We start from the raw sequence: 16,519 nt of genomic DNA, 5'->3' as shown, positions 1-16,519 counted from the left end.
GATTTTTGTAATAGGAAATATTTGTGGATGTAGACCATTTGACCATAGGTTAAGAGAGATTGTAGGAGAAATATGGCCCAGAGGCCTTTGAAAGATTGTTCTGTAGCAGGTTACCCTGAGTTGACTAGGTGATCAGCAGTCCTAATAGTTGGTAGACATGTTTGAGTTCTTGTCACCCACTGAAAATCTTTATGTAAATCAGACATCCTGAATTCTATATAAGGCAACAAAAACTTCTAGGATTTACGTGTAAAGAGGGTGTCTTCCAGGTCTCATATTGCCTATGCATATATTGTTACATTTTCTGACTACTAAAATTATGGTAGCACTGTGTTAAGATTGCTTGCTTACCCTTTATAATTGATTTCTGAGAAGTCTGAAATTACTACCTAGCAATATTCTTTGAACTACTTTTCAAGGAAATTTAAACAATTTCCAAAAAAATCTTTGACTTTAAACTGGAAAAACGGCAGATGTACAAGTTAAGCAAATTTCTACCTTGCATATATAACTCCAGATACCATCATAGTGAGAATAGTTTTGAACTGTAGAATAGCGCACACTATTCTCCTAAACTATACCATCATCATTAGTTAAGAAGTATTCATTTTCATTTATTTATCCAACAAATATTTATTAGATGTCTTCATTATACTATAGGATACTGGTTATGGTGAAAACAAAATCTTGTATTTTCACTAAGCTTACCATAAAACCTTAGTTTGTGAGCATAATTAATTCTGGAAACATTCTTATAATCCTAAACACTTGTATATTTCCCAATAAGAAATAATGGAAACTTAGATGATTTGTTCCACGCCCCAGAAATATTTATATAAAAGTATTACAATACTATAAATCAAAATAATGGAGAATATACAAAATATAAAGGTAAAGAAATTAACCTGCACATGCCTTGAAAACCTTTGTGGTGAGTATAAGGAGACAAGAAAGAGGAGGGTTCTTGTGTAGGACAACTTTCACTATCACAAAATCACTGTTATCTACTGGATCAATAGAATCCTTTCTTTTTGTGCAACTTTAACAAGGAACCTATTTAATAACACTTTTGCCTCCTTTTGAGAATTTCACAGAAATGTGATATTGCATTGTCAAACAGATTCATCTCTCACACTGCTAGTTTTATTTGGATGGTGACCTTCTACAAAATTTTGCACTGTTTCTCATGTTTTACACATCTCCCTAGTCTCATTTGCAATAAGGGATTCTCCTGCCTTTTCCCCCTCTTACTCTGCAAATGAGACCTCCTCTGTAACCTCTTACTGTTAGAGGATGATGATCCACAATCTTGCAGTGAGCAGGAGGAGCAGGAGGAGGAGGAGGAGGAGGAGGAGGAGGAGGAGGAGAGTGTGTGTGAGAGAAAGAGAGCCATTATCTCCAAAGTGATCATCTGTAGACATCTGTTGGGAATGGGGTAATATCAGAAAGAACTGGCAAATCTGCCTCCTGATCCGATAGTCTTCACAGGGAAGAGAAGATGACCCTGGGTTCATGTTTCTAGGATTCTCTACCCAGAATAAGAAAGCTGATGAAGTGAGGCATTCCACGTGAAGCTAGTTAGAGTGACCTCAGATGAGGGGCTTGCCTGAGCCTTCTTTTTTTGGCGGAATCAGGGATTGAACTCAGACACTTGGGCTTTGCCAGGCCCCCTGAGCCATCTCCCCGGCCCCCTTGCCTGAGCCAAGTTGATCATGGACCAACTGAACTTTGCAAACAAGCCAGCTTGAACAAACAAGATCACCTCACAAATTCAATTCAAACCCCTCAGAAAACATCTGCCATCAAACCCCAATCATAGACAAAGAACTTCTGGGCAGCAAAACAGTTGTTAGAAATTATCCCTTCTTTATTTCCACATTCATATAAAAAGTTCTGATATATTTTGGCTGGAAAAAGAAAGCCATATATAAAGAAATTATAGGAAGTTTGAAAATATGTCTGTTTCATATTTGAAAAAGCAGTTACAGATTGCTTCTTAATTATCCAAGCGGTCAAAGTGCTGGGTTTGAAACTCCTGGAAGTCTTCAGGAATGGTGTCTGCAACAAGATCACAAGAGTTGATTGATTAGTCAGGCTCCTGCCATCCTGGACTCCTGACCAGTACATGCTGCAGCTGCACTGACCACCTGCAAGGGGAGCTCTCTGCCTACCTAGAAAGTGCTTCCCATTTCTGTAGCCATCTACTTCAGGACACAGCACATTTGGCTTAAAGACAACAGTGTTCATTTAGAGGAATGAATGTTGAACTGTACATGTAGTTTCTAGTGGAGAATCAAGGCTATGCTCTTTTTGCCTTCGATATGAACTTGTGATTTCCTTTCTGTTTGTCACTTATCTGAGACACATTGTGGTAGGAGGAGAGGGGATGAGAGAGAGAAAGAGAGAAAGAGAGAGAAAGAGACAGAGAGAGAGAGAGAGAGAGAGAGAGAGAGAGAGAGAGAGAAGAAAAATTTAGTTTACAGCAAAGAAAAGAGAATGAACTTATTCAAAAGGAAGTGCTGAGGACAGGAGGAGTGAGGGAAAGAGATATATCTATGTATGTAAGCAGGATGGTTTAGATAATTGTACTGTGGATTTCTGCTAGTCTATGGAAAGGAGCAGATAATGCTTAATTTTTTTTCCTCTACATTTTTTTCTTTTTTCTCTCTTCTTAATCGCTTATAACTTTTTTCCTTCTTCTAATTTCACATGCATATATCTGGTAATCTGAACAACTAATTTAAAGACAACACTATGTAATGCAACAAATACTATTGAATTCATATTATTTTGTTTAATGAAGTTCTGTATTATTTCTACTTTTTCTTTTTTATTGCTGTTTTGTATTCTCTTTTAAAAAGAAAAAAAAATAATTTAATGGCTTGTCAGTCTGTGATTATGTTTGAGCCCTTTGAAAACAAAGGCCACCTGTAAATTAAACCTGGCTGAATTTCTCATTGAACCCCAAACCCTAAACCACGTAATTAAATTGTATGGATTTCAGTGTCCAGATCTATAAAATATGAAAAAAATAAAAAATATGAAAAACCATTTTTTTACTTCTACTACAAAAGACTATCAAGTGTTAATGAATGTGACATTAAAATGAGATGACATTGTTTGATTAATTCTAGTAATAATTTTGTGCAGTAATGAGTATGTACATTACCATTGCAGCGATACTTGAGGTTGGACCAGATGATGTTTTCTTGAGAGAAGCAGAAAACGCCAAGTCGGCCTCCACGCATGGTTGTGTCTATGGTGACCCCAGAGTCTGCTACTAACTCAGAGCCTTCATAAAACCGCACTCTGCAGGAACACAAGCAGAACAGGCCTCCATGGAACCCAAGCGAAAGTGAAATGCCCACAGTGAGGGTCAGAATAGTCTCTTTTTATTCATACACCTACCTCTTCACTTTAACAATATTTTCCACTAAACCTGACTGTGCTCCAAGTGGTCCTCTTTCTTACTAGGTAGGAAGCTCCTTGAGGACAGGATCTTCCCAATGTGATGTTGAGTACCAAATCAACTTGATAGGTACTCACTGAAGAGTTGAAAATAAATTGTTTGATGTCATGGGTAAGAGGTTTTGAGACTATCTTATGTGATACCTAATCTAGATGTCTGCTCTGCTTAAGGTTTCCATCATGCGGTGAGTCTCAGAGCCATCACACTCTACAGGAAACAACACTCCCTCAGCAGGTCAAATATCTGCAGGGGCACTTTGGGTTTTTACAGTGGCAGTGAGTAATGGAAGTCAGGGATGATGGATGGTTTACAACACTAGAGAGAATAGTCAAAGCTTGTCCTTTATCCTGGACTCTTTTGAAGTGTCCTTGTAGGCATGCAGAAATGTGAACAGATTTTTCCCAATAACTGGAACCAAGAACATAGCTCTCTTTTATTTAACATCAAATATACTCTGTACTAAAGTGCTATTTATTTATTTATTTATTTATTTATTTTTGGTACTGGGGATCAAACTCTGGACCTTATACTTGTCAGGCAGTCAATTATGCCACTGAGCTATCTCCCTGGCCTTTGTGCTGATTTTATTATAAATTTAATTTTCCATGGTAAGTTGGAAAAGTACTGAGTATTTTGCTTTGTCTAAAAATTAAGAGGTGTCACTATTTTAGGACTTCATATCACTGTGAACAATACTATTGTAATTTTAAAATTACAGGTATATCCACCTGTATTTGATTGTCACCTCCATAGTGTTTCAGGAATGGATGCATTCCTACCTCATGCATTCCTACCTTTCACTTCTAGTGTGATTGTGCCCAAGCATTTTTATTTATTTATTTATTTATTTATTTATTTTTAATTTTTTTATTTTTCAACAAATAATACACTGCATATATTCTTCTTAGTGGTTAATTGCTGTACAAGATGGGGACTTGTGATCCTATTTACAAACACCATTAGAACAAATCATTCTATTCATTAACAGAATGTAACTATATATCTATCCCAACCACTTTGAATACACAGATACAAAATGGATATTCATCTGTATACCCCATTTTTTCTAAGTTCCGTTATTGAATATTATAGGTGTGTAAACTCAGCAAAATATTCTAAGAGTCCAGTAGCCCATAATAGCATTGGGTCTTCTGTTTAACTGGCAATGTCAGAAATTATTGACCTGAGTCCCCCACAGCTCAACTTAACAGCATGGCTTTATTTCTTATAATTTCGTCTTCATACTTTTCTGCTGGATGGTTAAGACCAAGGTAAAGCAGGACCTATGCAACAAGAGTTGTAGCTTTTTGGTCTGAGAAGGTCAGTGAAATGCCCTCAGGATTTGTCCTGAGATCCTGTACCTCAGATTGTAGAACCTTTATCAGTGCAGCCATGTGGATGAGTCATGGCCAATGTTTGTGTGCCCAAGCATTTACATGAAGCATTTACATGTTGTATAGTTCAAATTGATTTTTCAAAGATGAACTGTGCAGCTAGGCTACAATTTTTTTTTTCCTTGTAGTACTGGGGATTGAACCCAGAGCCTTGTCACTGAGTTACATCTGCAGTATTTTTGTTTTTTATATAGGGCTTCACAAAGTCACTAAGTAGCTTAGGCTGGGCTCAATTTGCAATCCTCTTGTCTCAGATGCTCATAGTGCTACACAGGTGCACACTACCATTCCCAGCTAGATTACATTTTCTACAATTTCATCTGGGACCAAAAGGGAGCATTTCAAAATATTTCTCATTATAAAAGAAGGATGTGGGTTTAAAGGGTTGAGAATATGATCATGCATAGATTGTCTCGCTGTGAGACCAACTGAGTACATTTGACATAATATCACAAAGAAAAACAAAATATGAATCAGCCTTCACATTAATTTTCCCACCAGATTGTTTTCCTGTATTAGTCAGGAATATGAAATTCATACTCCTTTGTAGATGTACTACACAAGCTGTCATGAAGGCTGATCTGTGAGTTAGAGGAAGGAAAAACAGTATACTATCTAAATTTCAAAAATACAGCCCTAAACCATTAAAATTCCTGCAACTAATTAAAAAGCACAGGCCTAAAAAGCAATGACATAGATGTTGGGCCTCTATGATGAACACTTTGTGCCAGGGGCTGAGCTGGGCACTGGTGAAAATAAGATGGAAAGGTCACAGGTGCTTCCCACCTGGAGTTTACAATCCATCATGGAAAACAGATAATCAAGGACTCAGGACATTTCATGTAAGTCACATAAGGGGTGAGGTCCACAGGATGTGGGGGTGCTTCAGTCACACTTTTGACCTCATGCTTATCAGCAGTCTCACTCTGCAGCTGTCCCATGAGCACAACATAAGGGTACCACCATGCAGTACACCCATTCACTCAACGTTGAGGGTTCCCAACACTCCTTCCATCCCCAACTTGCCCTCTCAATGTGATCTTTGCTTCTGAGCTAGGGAAGGAGAAAGAACATTTGCCTACCTGATATAGCCCACCTGGGGCCTATGCTGCAGGAACCAGCGGTAGGACACTTTGTCCTTCCAGCCCACATTCCTGGAGTCCTTCCACAGCAGTCTGACCTGGTCACTAGTGTCCCCTGTGTGCCACAAGGAATTCCGGAGGTGCTCCCCAGGACCTGTCTTGGACTTTACCGCCTGGACAAACACACAATCAAGGTATCAGACTAGGATATAGAGAGACTTCTTTCTTGCTTCCTGTGTCAGAAATGATAATATAGTGATGAATTTGTGGCTATAAATCAGAATGCTTTGGCCTCAGACAAAAGCATAAACACTTAAATGTCAGTTCTACTAAGGTGACCACAGCCCCTTAAGTAGTAAACAATACCGTATGAAGGGCTCATTTTACTTTGTCTTGCTATACACCTATTTCTCCCTACATTTGCCCAGGAAGGGATCCTACCAATATCTGGCTGCTGAAGCCTGTCTTCAATCCCAGCAAGATTGACAGAGGTAACCCATCAGCCCTCGAAAACAGCTTGCCTCATTAACAAAGTCATTAGCCAGCTTCCACCATGGCATGCCTGAAGATACAACCCTGCCTTCTCTACCTCTCTGAGGCTGCTGTTCAGATCAGAGTCAGAAATGAAGGCAAGGCCTTTTGCCAACTCCAGTCTTTCCTGACCTAAACATGAACATCAATTCCATCAATTTCTTAGATCAACTATGTGCCATTTAGGAGAATGTAGAATTTAAAAGGAGGGTGGAGGGCCTGGAAGAAAGATGAGCAGCTTCAAGCCCCCATACCTTGAGCTGAATGCCAGGCTCTGCCACAGCTCTGAAGGGTGTGGCTTGCCAGTAAGTCTGCTCTGTCTGCTTCCACATGACCACGTAGAAACTGGAGCTGTCTTGGTAACCAAAGATAAAACCTGCATAGTCATCATCTGTTTGGGTGTTTACATGGAAAGTGCCTTCGAAGTCAACTCCATTAAAAGCAGTGTACCCTACAGAGACCAGATATGGTTAGGAAAACAGACAAGCCATATTAACAGCTAGAAGGATTCTATGTGCATAGTAATTGGGGCTCTGGACCTACCCACAGCGAGGCCAGGATCACTGTTCATGGTCTGCACAATCTCCATGCCCTGTAGAAGAAGTGAGGGAGTTCAGAGACATACTGATGGGGATAAAATGAATGTGGGGAAGCCCAGAATCTCTATGTGAGCGATGGTTAGCAATGTCTGATTTCTGTGTAAAGATTTCATTATCTGGGTAGTTGCTATGTGTTGTTATGAACTCAGATAAAGAACAAATTGATAAAGAAGATTTAAAGAAGGTTAAATAGAAATAGAAATAATTTAGTTAAGACTTTTACTTAAGCTGATTTAATGAACCCTGAACTGGCAGTGAGAACACATAGATGAACAGTTTGCTGGAGCTTGTTGCTCCTGCGCATCCGCCAATAGCCATTCTTCCCATGCAATCAGTAGCAATCCAGACAAGATGGTGAAGGTTGGAGTGAACGGAGTTGGCCGTATTGTATGCCTCGTCACCAGGGCTGCTTTTTCCTCTGGCAAGGTGGATATTGTGGCCATCAGTGACCCTTTTATTGACCTCAATTACATGGTCTACATGTTCCAGTAGGACTGTACCCACGGCGAGTTCCATGGCACTGTCAAGGCTGAGAACAGGAAGCTCATCATCAATGGAAAGGTCATCACCCTCTTCCAAGAGTGAGATCCTGCCAACATCAAGTGGGGTGATGCTGGCACTGAGCACGTGGTGGAGTCCACTGGTGTCTTCACCACCATGGAGAAGGCCAGGGCACACCTGAAGGGTGGTGCCAAAAGGGTCATCATCTCTGCCCCTTCCGCCAATGTCCCCATGTTTGTGATGGGTGTGAATCGCGAGAAATATGACAACTCCCTCAAGATTGTCAGCAACGCTTCCTTACCAACTGCTTAGCCACACTGGCCAAGGTCATCTATGACAACTTCGGCATTGTGGAGGGACTCATGACCATGGTGCATGCCATCACTGCCACCCAGAAGACTGTGGACGGCCCCTTTGAGAAACTGTGGCGTGATGGCCGTGGGGCTGTCCAGAACATCATCCCTGCATCCACTGGCACTGCCAAGGCTGTGGGCAAGGTCATCCCAGAGCTGAACAGGAAGCCCACAGGCATGGCCTTCCATGTGCCCACTCCCAACATGTCAGTGGTGGATCTGACCTGCTGCCTAGAGAAAGCAGCTAAATACAATGAAACTAAGAAGGTAGTGAAGCAGGCATCAGATGGTCCCCTCAAAGGCATCCTGGGCTACACCAAGGACCAGGTTGTGTCTTGCACCTTCAACAGTGACACCCACTCTTCCACCTTTGATGCTGGGGCTGGAATTGCCCTGATTGACCACTTTGTAAAGCTCATTTCCTGGTATGACAATGAGTTTGTCTACAGCAACAGGGTGGTAGACCTCATGATCCACATGGCCTCCAAGGAGTAAGTGGCACCCCACCACAGCCTGGCGAGACCAGAGGGACGGAGAGGCCATGCTGTAGAAGTTACTGCCCTACTCAGCCCCCACACTGAGACTCTCCTCCTCACAGTTTCCATCCTAGGCCCCCTAGAAGGGGAGGTGCCTCGGGATCCCTGGCTCGCTGCCCTTGCACACCATCAACAAAGCCCACTGTACCTAGAAAAAATAAAGTTTGCTGGAGAGGGTGGGAATGTATTGCAATGCATTCACTGACATGCAATCACTGATATATTGCAAGACTCAACTTAATCATCTATAAAATGGGCATAATGAAAATACAGTACTCTAATTCAGGCTCCCGTGAAGAATACATGCCTCATGCCAAGCCAGCACCCTCTAAAATTTGCCTGCTGCGGTCAGAAAGACCTTGTTTAGAGGCAGATTTGAAGAGTTTCCAATCATATGACACTGACCTGGTTCAGGACCACCCAGTTGGGGTCAATTTGGGCATCCCCTTCAGGGTCCAGGACCACTGTTTGATAGGCCCTGAAGTCAGTCAGGGTGATCTCCGCATTCTCCGGGCAGACGTCAATCCGGTCAATGACTTGATCCTGGTCAAAGTCAGTCTCACAGATGTCTCCCACCCCATCTCCTGAGTTGGGGGAAAAAAGGGGTATAACTTGATAGCACTCATACCTACCAGTCCTTGATGGAGCAAGGAGACTAAGCAGGGGACAGAAGCAAAGCCTAAATTCCCACCCTCAGGGTGACAATATGCAGCCTTTGTGGTGGGTGACCAGGTCCTCACCACCCACAGGCTTCCTAGTAAGAGCAGTTTGAACAGCTGCCTTGAGGTCAGTCCCCAGAAGTTCTTATCATGCATAGTTAGCTTCACCACCTGGAGGATTTTAATCTTGATCTTACAGAAGCAACATCTATAGAATCTCTTGGAATATAATAAACCACCAGGGAGATTGCTATTACTATTGTTTTCAGAATCTCTCTGAGTCTAACTTCTGGCGACCCCTAGACTGCATCTGACCCATGGCAGCTTTATTCAGCTAACGTGACACTTGAAACAGCTGAATTTACATCATCACCTGATGAGTCTTTTCCCAGTGAACAAAGTCCCTTTTATAAACTTCCTGCCATCTCAGTGCATACATTTTCTTACCTGCAAGGCCCCTGCAGTCATCTCAGTTTGTTGCCTTTGTATTCACCATTTCTGCTGTGCCCTTCTTCTTCTGTGCTCCTCTCCTATAACTACTAGATGAAGGAGCAAGCAAAGCCGTGTACTGGCTCTCAAGTCCCTTAGGGACTGAACTGCATGTAGCATGTGGCTGCTGCCTTGCTCTGTGCAGTCTGTTTCAGGCTACTCAGGAAGATACACAATCAGCCCTCACAAAGCTGGATGCTGCTGTGTCTACCATATGCCTACTGCCCCAAAAGTTACAGCTACATGGAGAAGCTAGTTTGAAGCAGCAGCTACAGTGCCAAGGAAAGACATGTACCTAGGTCTGGCCAGAAGGAGCCTACTTACTGTTACTATCCTCCTGGGCTGGGTTGGGAATCAGTCGGCAGTTGTCTGGTCCAGGGGGCACCAGGTCTGGGATGCCATCATTGTCATCATCGTCATCACATTCATCCCCAATTCCATCTTTATCTGTGTCCAGCTGGGCACTGTTGATGACAGTTGGGCAGTTGTCTGTACTGTCCTGGTGGCCGTCTCCATCACTGCAGAGAAAGAAGCACAGTTCAGCAGGCAACATGGGCATCCATTCTCAGGAAGGAGAATCTGGATTTGTTGTTCTTGTTGTTTGCTTTGGGGGGGTTTCATTTGTTTATTTTTTAACCAGCCTTCTTTTTATCAGCCCCTAAAGGGGCTTTTCTTTTGATACACCTCTCTTTGGGCCTCAGAGATGTTAATTATATTTCCCTGACCACTTGAAATAATCTATCCATTTCTTACTCAAGAAGAGTATTTCTGCAATTGGTGACCAAAGACTCCTGTCCATCCCAAGGGAGTATAGATGACAGCTGACTCAGAGGACATATGAAGGACACAGAGTGAAAGTCAGTGGAGCCACTCTAGTGTGACTGCTGGCTCAGTTGCCCATGAGTGGCGACTCCAGGCATGACATACAGATATACAACTCCATTCTCAATATCCTCATCTGATGAAGATAACAACAAAACCACCTTATAGGTTCTTATAAAGATTAAACAGTCTGAATTCTGCATAAAAATTATAACATGTGAAAAGCACTTCCTAAGGTCCTAACTCTTGGGAGGAAGTCTACAGGACTTTCTGTTTATCTATTTTGCAGTCTCTGACCAGCAGACCCATCTAGGCTTCAGAGTTGAATGCCATGGGGAGGGTGACAGAGTATAAAGCCATCCTCTACCTGAGATGTAGGCATGTGAGCTTAGCCAAGGATGTGTCCAAAGGAATTTTGAGATTTGTTTTTTGTCCATCCTACTTTTCTTCTTTCCAGACTGAAGAACCCCTTGATGATGGCTGTGTATTCTCCCTCAGAAGCTCCCTGAGTTTGTGGAGGCCTCAGAATAAAAGACTTTTCCTCAGTACTGGGAATCATACTCATGGGTGTTCTATCATTGAGCTATATCCTTAGTCATTTATTTTAAAACAGGGTTTCACTAAATTACCCAGATTGGCCTCAACCTTGTAGTCCTCATGCCTCAGCCTCCCCAGTGATGGGATTAGAGGTGTGTACCACTATGTCTGTCCAGGTCCTTCTTTCATCCTTCTCTCCCTGTTTCCTGTTGTGGGCGAAGTATTGTACTTATATCCTCCAGGATGGTATAGAAGAGAGAGGAACCAGCCTACACCCTGGAGGGATATTTTTTATATGGTTAGGGGAAAAAAAGAATCCCAGTGAAAATGAGGCCAACCTGGACAAGCAAAGGGATGTGCCTTAAACAGCAGAATTCTTGTGTACACAGCAAGACTTACTTACTTACTTTCTTTCTTTCTTTCTTTTTTTGTTTAGTTTAGTTTTGTTTTGTTTTGCAGAACTGGGGATTGAACTCAGGCCCTTGCACTTGCCATGGAAGCACTTATTCTACTGAGCCATCTCCCCAGCCCAATACTTCTTTTTCAAACCTAGATTGAATGTTTCCATTAATAGTCATTCTATAGAGTTCCAAACATTTGTATTAAAAAGCAAGCAGTTCATAACCTCTCCCCAAGGTTTAAGTTTGTAAGAATTAAAAATGAAATAGAATGAGTCCATGTTTTAGGTAAACATTTAGTGGTTGATGGGATGGAAGGCTTTAAAAATTATTCCAAATGGTAATCAGGTATAAGATGACCTCTAACAGGGGACATTCTTGCTATATGTAATTTAGGGTAGCCGTGGAGGGACAGTGCCATCCTCTACTCTGAAATAGAGAGAGACATGCAATATCAGACTCTGTCACTGATTCACCCTTCCTGTGCCAAGACACGAGAAACAACACAGCCCCATTCTCCACAGTGAATGGCACGGTGCCAGTGCTGCACCAGGAGCTTCACCCTCATTATCATGAATTTTCACTATAACCTGTGAGATGCATTTCATGGTCTCTACTTTGAAGAGGAAATTGAGACCAGGGAATCTGTTTAAGCTCACTCAGCCAGCTTGCACTTGGAAGCAAGGATGTGGAGCCAGGGAAGGAAAGGAGACTCAAGGAGCTGTCCTTGCTTGAGTTCGGGTGGAGAACTAAGCTTCAGGGCAACCTGTCATCTGGGTACTAGAAGAGAAACTTTGTCTCTTCCTCAGCTGCCTTTTGGGATCCTGCCCTCTTCTCCCTGTTCTGACTGCCTCTCCAAGAACTGTTGGGAGAGTGAGGGTTACATCTTGGACTGTAGGTGGCTCCAGGGTTAAGTGGCATTTAGCTGTGTGGTGGTTTTTGTGATATTCCTCCAGCATCTGTTAAAGTCTGGTCTCCTTTTGTCAATCCTGGGGACTGACTTCTTTTGTAAATCTCAGGGCCTTGCAATCTACCACTGAGCTACACCCCTCAGCTGACCAGCACTGGTCCTAATATAAGACTCCATCTTGTTGGGCTATGAAGGTTGGTAAAATGTGCTCAAACAGGATAATTCCACCCTAGAATAACTCCACATAGAATAATTCACTGGGATTTTCATCTATCTGTTTCATTCTAAAGCTGGTTAGAGCATACTATACTGCCTCTTCCATAATAGAGTGCATTTTCTGGGGCCCATTCTTACCACTATCACTCTTACACAGCATTTCAGAGATGTAGGGTGGCCCTGACCACAGACAGTTATTTTCCCACAAGAAGCCCAACCTTCCAAGAGAACCCCAAGACATGGTACAAGCACAAAACTCTGAAAATTAGTACTCTGGATTTTGGCATCTGCCTCTCTGCAGCTAGATATACCATACCTGTCCTGATTGGTATCACAGGAGTCCCCAACCAGATCATTATCCACATCAGACTGCAGAGAGAACAAAATATTATTTAGTGCACAGTTTGCATGTACAGAATGTTCCAGATGAGGCAGACCTGGCCCATCATCACTAGATTTCAGGACTTATTTCTCTGGAACTTGGGTGGTACAAAACTGCAAAAGAACATCATATTGGTGTAGGCACAATGCTGAATTTTCAAAAGAGCCTTCTAAAATATCAATCTACATGGATGGACTGTCTACACACCATAATAGCTCATTCCACAAGGGTTCCAGGGCAACATGATGGCGGGTGGAAACATAGGGCTTTGGCACAGACCAGAAGTCCTAGGTTTGGGGACAGAGTAAATTGCCTCTGCATTGCTTCTGCATTTTGGAATTGAGTCAAGTGGAGAGTGAGTCACAGAGGGCAACAGTGACTCCCTCTCAGGGAATTAAAAACAAATGGCACATCCTGCCCAGGTGTCAGATAGGGAAGGGGTAAGGAGGGAAGCTCAACACATCATTGACTGAGTTTAATCTCAAACATCCATACATAGGCTGTGGAGGAGGTTGGGGACTACAGGAACATGTGATTAGGTCTCAAATAGTAAGTTTCCATTTTCCTTCTCCAAAAAAAGAAAATCCTTATTTCTGGCCTCATTAAGTTTATGTTACTAAAATAATCTGAACTCTGTAGCTATAAAATTAGTCCCCAGTGCCTCAGGAGTCACCCACTGACTCCTGTGTGTTTTTCTCATCAACCTGAAGCTTAATGTGTGTCATTTCTCCGCCACACTCTGTTACACAGTGGCAGCAACAAATAATTGGTCAACAAGGTCACTATGTTTTTCTGAGGCACTGGTTTTTGAATGAAACTCTGAATAAGGGAGTTCAACCTAAAGACTGGAGTTTCCACTAACCTGGTTAGGGTTGCTAACATCAGGACAACTGTCACAAGCATCCCCTACACCATCACCATCCTTGTCCTTCTGGTCACGATTACGGACTTTGGGGCAATTGTCCAAAATGTTGTTTATTCCTGAAAGAAAAAGAATTCTACCTGGGGTCAGGGGAACATCACAGAAGGGGATGGGACACACTGAATTCCAGGTGCTTTATAGGTCAGGCCTGCAGTCAATTACTCCTGCTGGGCCATTGTGCATAGCCACCACCCTTCTTGGAAGCTATCAAGGAGTAACTTCTAAGGAAGGGGTCTGGGAGACATAAAAATGAGCAACTCTCTGAGATATTTTTTTGGTGAATTCTAATTTTTACAAGGTGTCAAAAGCTATGACAGCAACTAGAGAAGAGCCAGGTAGAATGACCCTGATGATCTCTTAAGTTATAATAGACCTAAAGGCTCCAGGCAGTGGTGTTCTCCAGCAGGGCCCACTTAGTCCTTATTTTCCCAATTTTGTATCCAATGCTATCATGCTGATAGACTAAAATCAATAATGATATAGTAATCACAGAAATTGGCAAATGCTACAAGTCGGGGCTATCTGGGGTTGTTTTATTGGCTCATTCGCCAAGACACCAGTTGATAAAAGGCCATCAGATGGTCTTATAGGAAATCAGATGATCATTTAAGAAGGTATGGATATCCTGGAGTGGAGGAGGTATGTTGAATTGGGCAGGATTTTTGAAAGGATTTTCTCCAGGTCTCTTACACATAAGGAGGGTGCTGGGAAGTAGATAATGTATATGTAACTTGGAAAGGTAGACCCCTGCAAAGACAGAGCCCTGACACGGCACTTCTGGAATAAATTCTTATGATGTTTCTGGAAATGATATAGAGTCCTGGAAACATCCAGGGTTAGTTAGTGAGATTACAGGCCATGGTCAGATATGGGTGTGTAGATACCTGCTAGGGGAGAACAAGCAGCGAGAGAGACCTGAGTCAGCAATTCTATTCCTAACAAAAGACAAGGCCAAACAGACAAATGGATTCCAAAGAAAAGACAAAGAAAAGCAAATCCACCATCTCCATCCATGTCGTCATCACAAGCATCTCCTCTTCCATCTCCATCAGTGTCTCTCTGGTCATTATTTAAGATATTCCGGCAGTTGTCACAGGCATCTCCAAAGATGTCTTTGTCACTGTTTCTTTGATCCACATTATGAGTCAGGACACAGTTATCCTAAAAGAAGTGACAATTGTTCTATTACAAGTGGGAAGAATACTGGTCCCCCAAGTCCACAAGGGTTATATTTTAAACATTTGTGAATCTTGTAGAAGAACAAGTTGCAGTACTGTGGAAACAAGGATTGGGGGTGATTAACATAGTTGTCTTCCTGAGCTTTCTTTCATTATTTCTGGTAGGCAGCAGTTCACAGGCCCTCCCCACAAAGCAGCTACCTGCTCATTCAAGATTCCATCTCCATCAGCATCTTCATCACAAGCATCTCCAATGCCATCTCCATCTGCATCTTCTTGCCCAGAATTTGGCACATACTTGCAGTTGTCCTAAGGAGTAAAACAGGTCAGAGTGGTATCCTACATCTGTGTTTTACATCAAAAACTATTTCTGATTTCCATAGATGGAGCCGTCAAGCTTTATTTTTGGCAGCTGATTTGCTTCGCTTGAGATGCAGTTTTTTTAATGCAATTTAAATGGACATCATAGAACCTCTCCCCCATAGAAGATGTGGTTTTGGAAAGCCACAGTACCTGTGTGTGTACCCTCCCCCCATACACATAACACACCCACCTCACCCTCCTTACTTTTTTGCAGTTTCTAGCAGAGCATGGAAGTTCTTCATCAGGATAACTGTCTATGTCCACATCTCTTCCGCAGACAAAGCCATCACCAGCCCATCCAACTCCACACTGTGAAGGAAAAGCACATAAGAGGCCTAGGAAGCTGAGCCTGAGCCAAGGGCAAACAAGGGTCTTTGTTCCCCTGTGTATCCCCAAGAGATAGTCTTGAACCCAACAGTTGGTGAGATTTAAAACAGTTTAACTGCATATGAATAGTCTAATGGTTCAAGCTTCAAAATTCACATGAGGAGATGAATAATCTCCTTCACATCCCTGATCCCAAGGCTGAGTTGAAGCAACATTTTCTTATGTCCCTGTTGGAGATAGCCATGTATAAACAAGCAAGTACACAGAGCTTTTACACACATGGTAGTACACATACATGTGTATGCACTGCTGTGGGTTTTGATTTATTTTTAAGCTCAATGTTCTGTTTTGGAACTCTTTCTATATCACTCCAGATAGATTCATGACATTCTTTTTAATGGCAATAGACATACCACATGTAAGGTTATGTGGACATGCCTCAGTTAATTCAACCAGTTTTCCACCAGTGGCTGGCTCTCCTTTTTTAAATAATGCTGTCAGAAATAATTCTGGTGTCTTAGTCATTTTTATGTTATTATTTATTGCATGGAACTCCTGGTTCAAAGGGTAACTGTATTTATAATTTGAGTTATAGTCAAATCTACACATGATTATACAATTTTTTTCCATTGGAAATGAATTGAATGAAGTATCCATCTTGAATAAGCAGGTACCTGGTTTGCAGGGATGGCCCTTAGCCATTTGTAATGCTTTCCTTATCATTTTTAGCGATGGTGTGATCTTTCTGAATATAACATAGTCTTATGGATATGGTCCCCCTTTCCACCAAAGGGGGACCTGTCCAAGGTGCTTTATCTCTGTCTACATTCCTTTATCTTAGTAAAAAAAGC

General features: G+C 42.1%; 1 protein-coding gene and 1 pseudogene across 2 annotated transcripts in view; one reads left to right on the top strand and one right to left on the bottom strand.

The window, feature by feature from the left end:
* Positions 1–1,846: 1,846 nt before the first annotated feature.
* Thbs4 (thrombospondin 4) overlaps positions 1,847–16,519 on the bottom strand; it is a 65,580-nt gene continuing 50,907 nt past the window's right edge. Inside the window, exons 11-22 of the mRNA XM_012512601.2 lie at positions 15,546–15,650; positions 15,180–15,287; positions 14,802–14,961; positions 13,741–13,859; positions 12,813–12,865; positions 9,938–10,131; positions 8,871–9,049; positions 7,020–7,068; positions 6,731–6,927; positions 5,946–6,118; positions 3,170–3,309; positions 1,847–2,058 (exon numbers count right to left, since the gene is read on the bottom strand). Of these exons, the coding sequence (XP_012368055.2) occupies positions 1,997–2,058; positions 3,170–3,309; positions 5,946–6,118; positions 6,731–6,927; positions 7,020–7,068; positions 8,871–9,049; positions 9,938–10,131; positions 12,813–12,865; positions 13,741–13,859; positions 14,802–14,961; positions 15,180–15,287; positions 15,546–15,650 (1,539 nt within the window). The 3' untranslated portion in view covers positions 1,847–1,996. The remainder of the gene's footprint in view (positions 2,059–3,169; positions 3,310–5,945; positions 6,119–6,730; positions 6,928–7,019; positions 7,069–8,870; positions 9,050–9,937; positions 10,132–12,812; positions 12,866–13,740; positions 13,860–14,801; positions 14,962–15,179; positions 15,288–15,545; positions 15,651–16,519) is intronic.
* On the top strand, positions 7,427–8,424 carry LOC111813911 (annotated as a pseudogene). The gene has a single exon (XR_002819033.1). The product of XR_002819033.1 is annotated as a glyceraldehyde-3-phosphate dehydrogenase-like (transcript).

Source organism: Octodon degus, unplaced genomic scaffold (assembly GCF_000260255.1).
Source record: "Octodon degus isolate 3935 unplaced genomic scaffold, OctDeg1.0 scaffold00238, whole genome shotgun sequence".
In the NCBI taxonomy this organism is placed as follows: Eukaryota; Metazoa; Chordata; class Mammalia; order Rodentia; family Octodontidae; genus Octodon; species Octodon degus.
The sequence above is the reverse complement of the archived record's forward strand: the minus strand, read 5'-3'. Positions and strand labels throughout refer to the sequence as shown.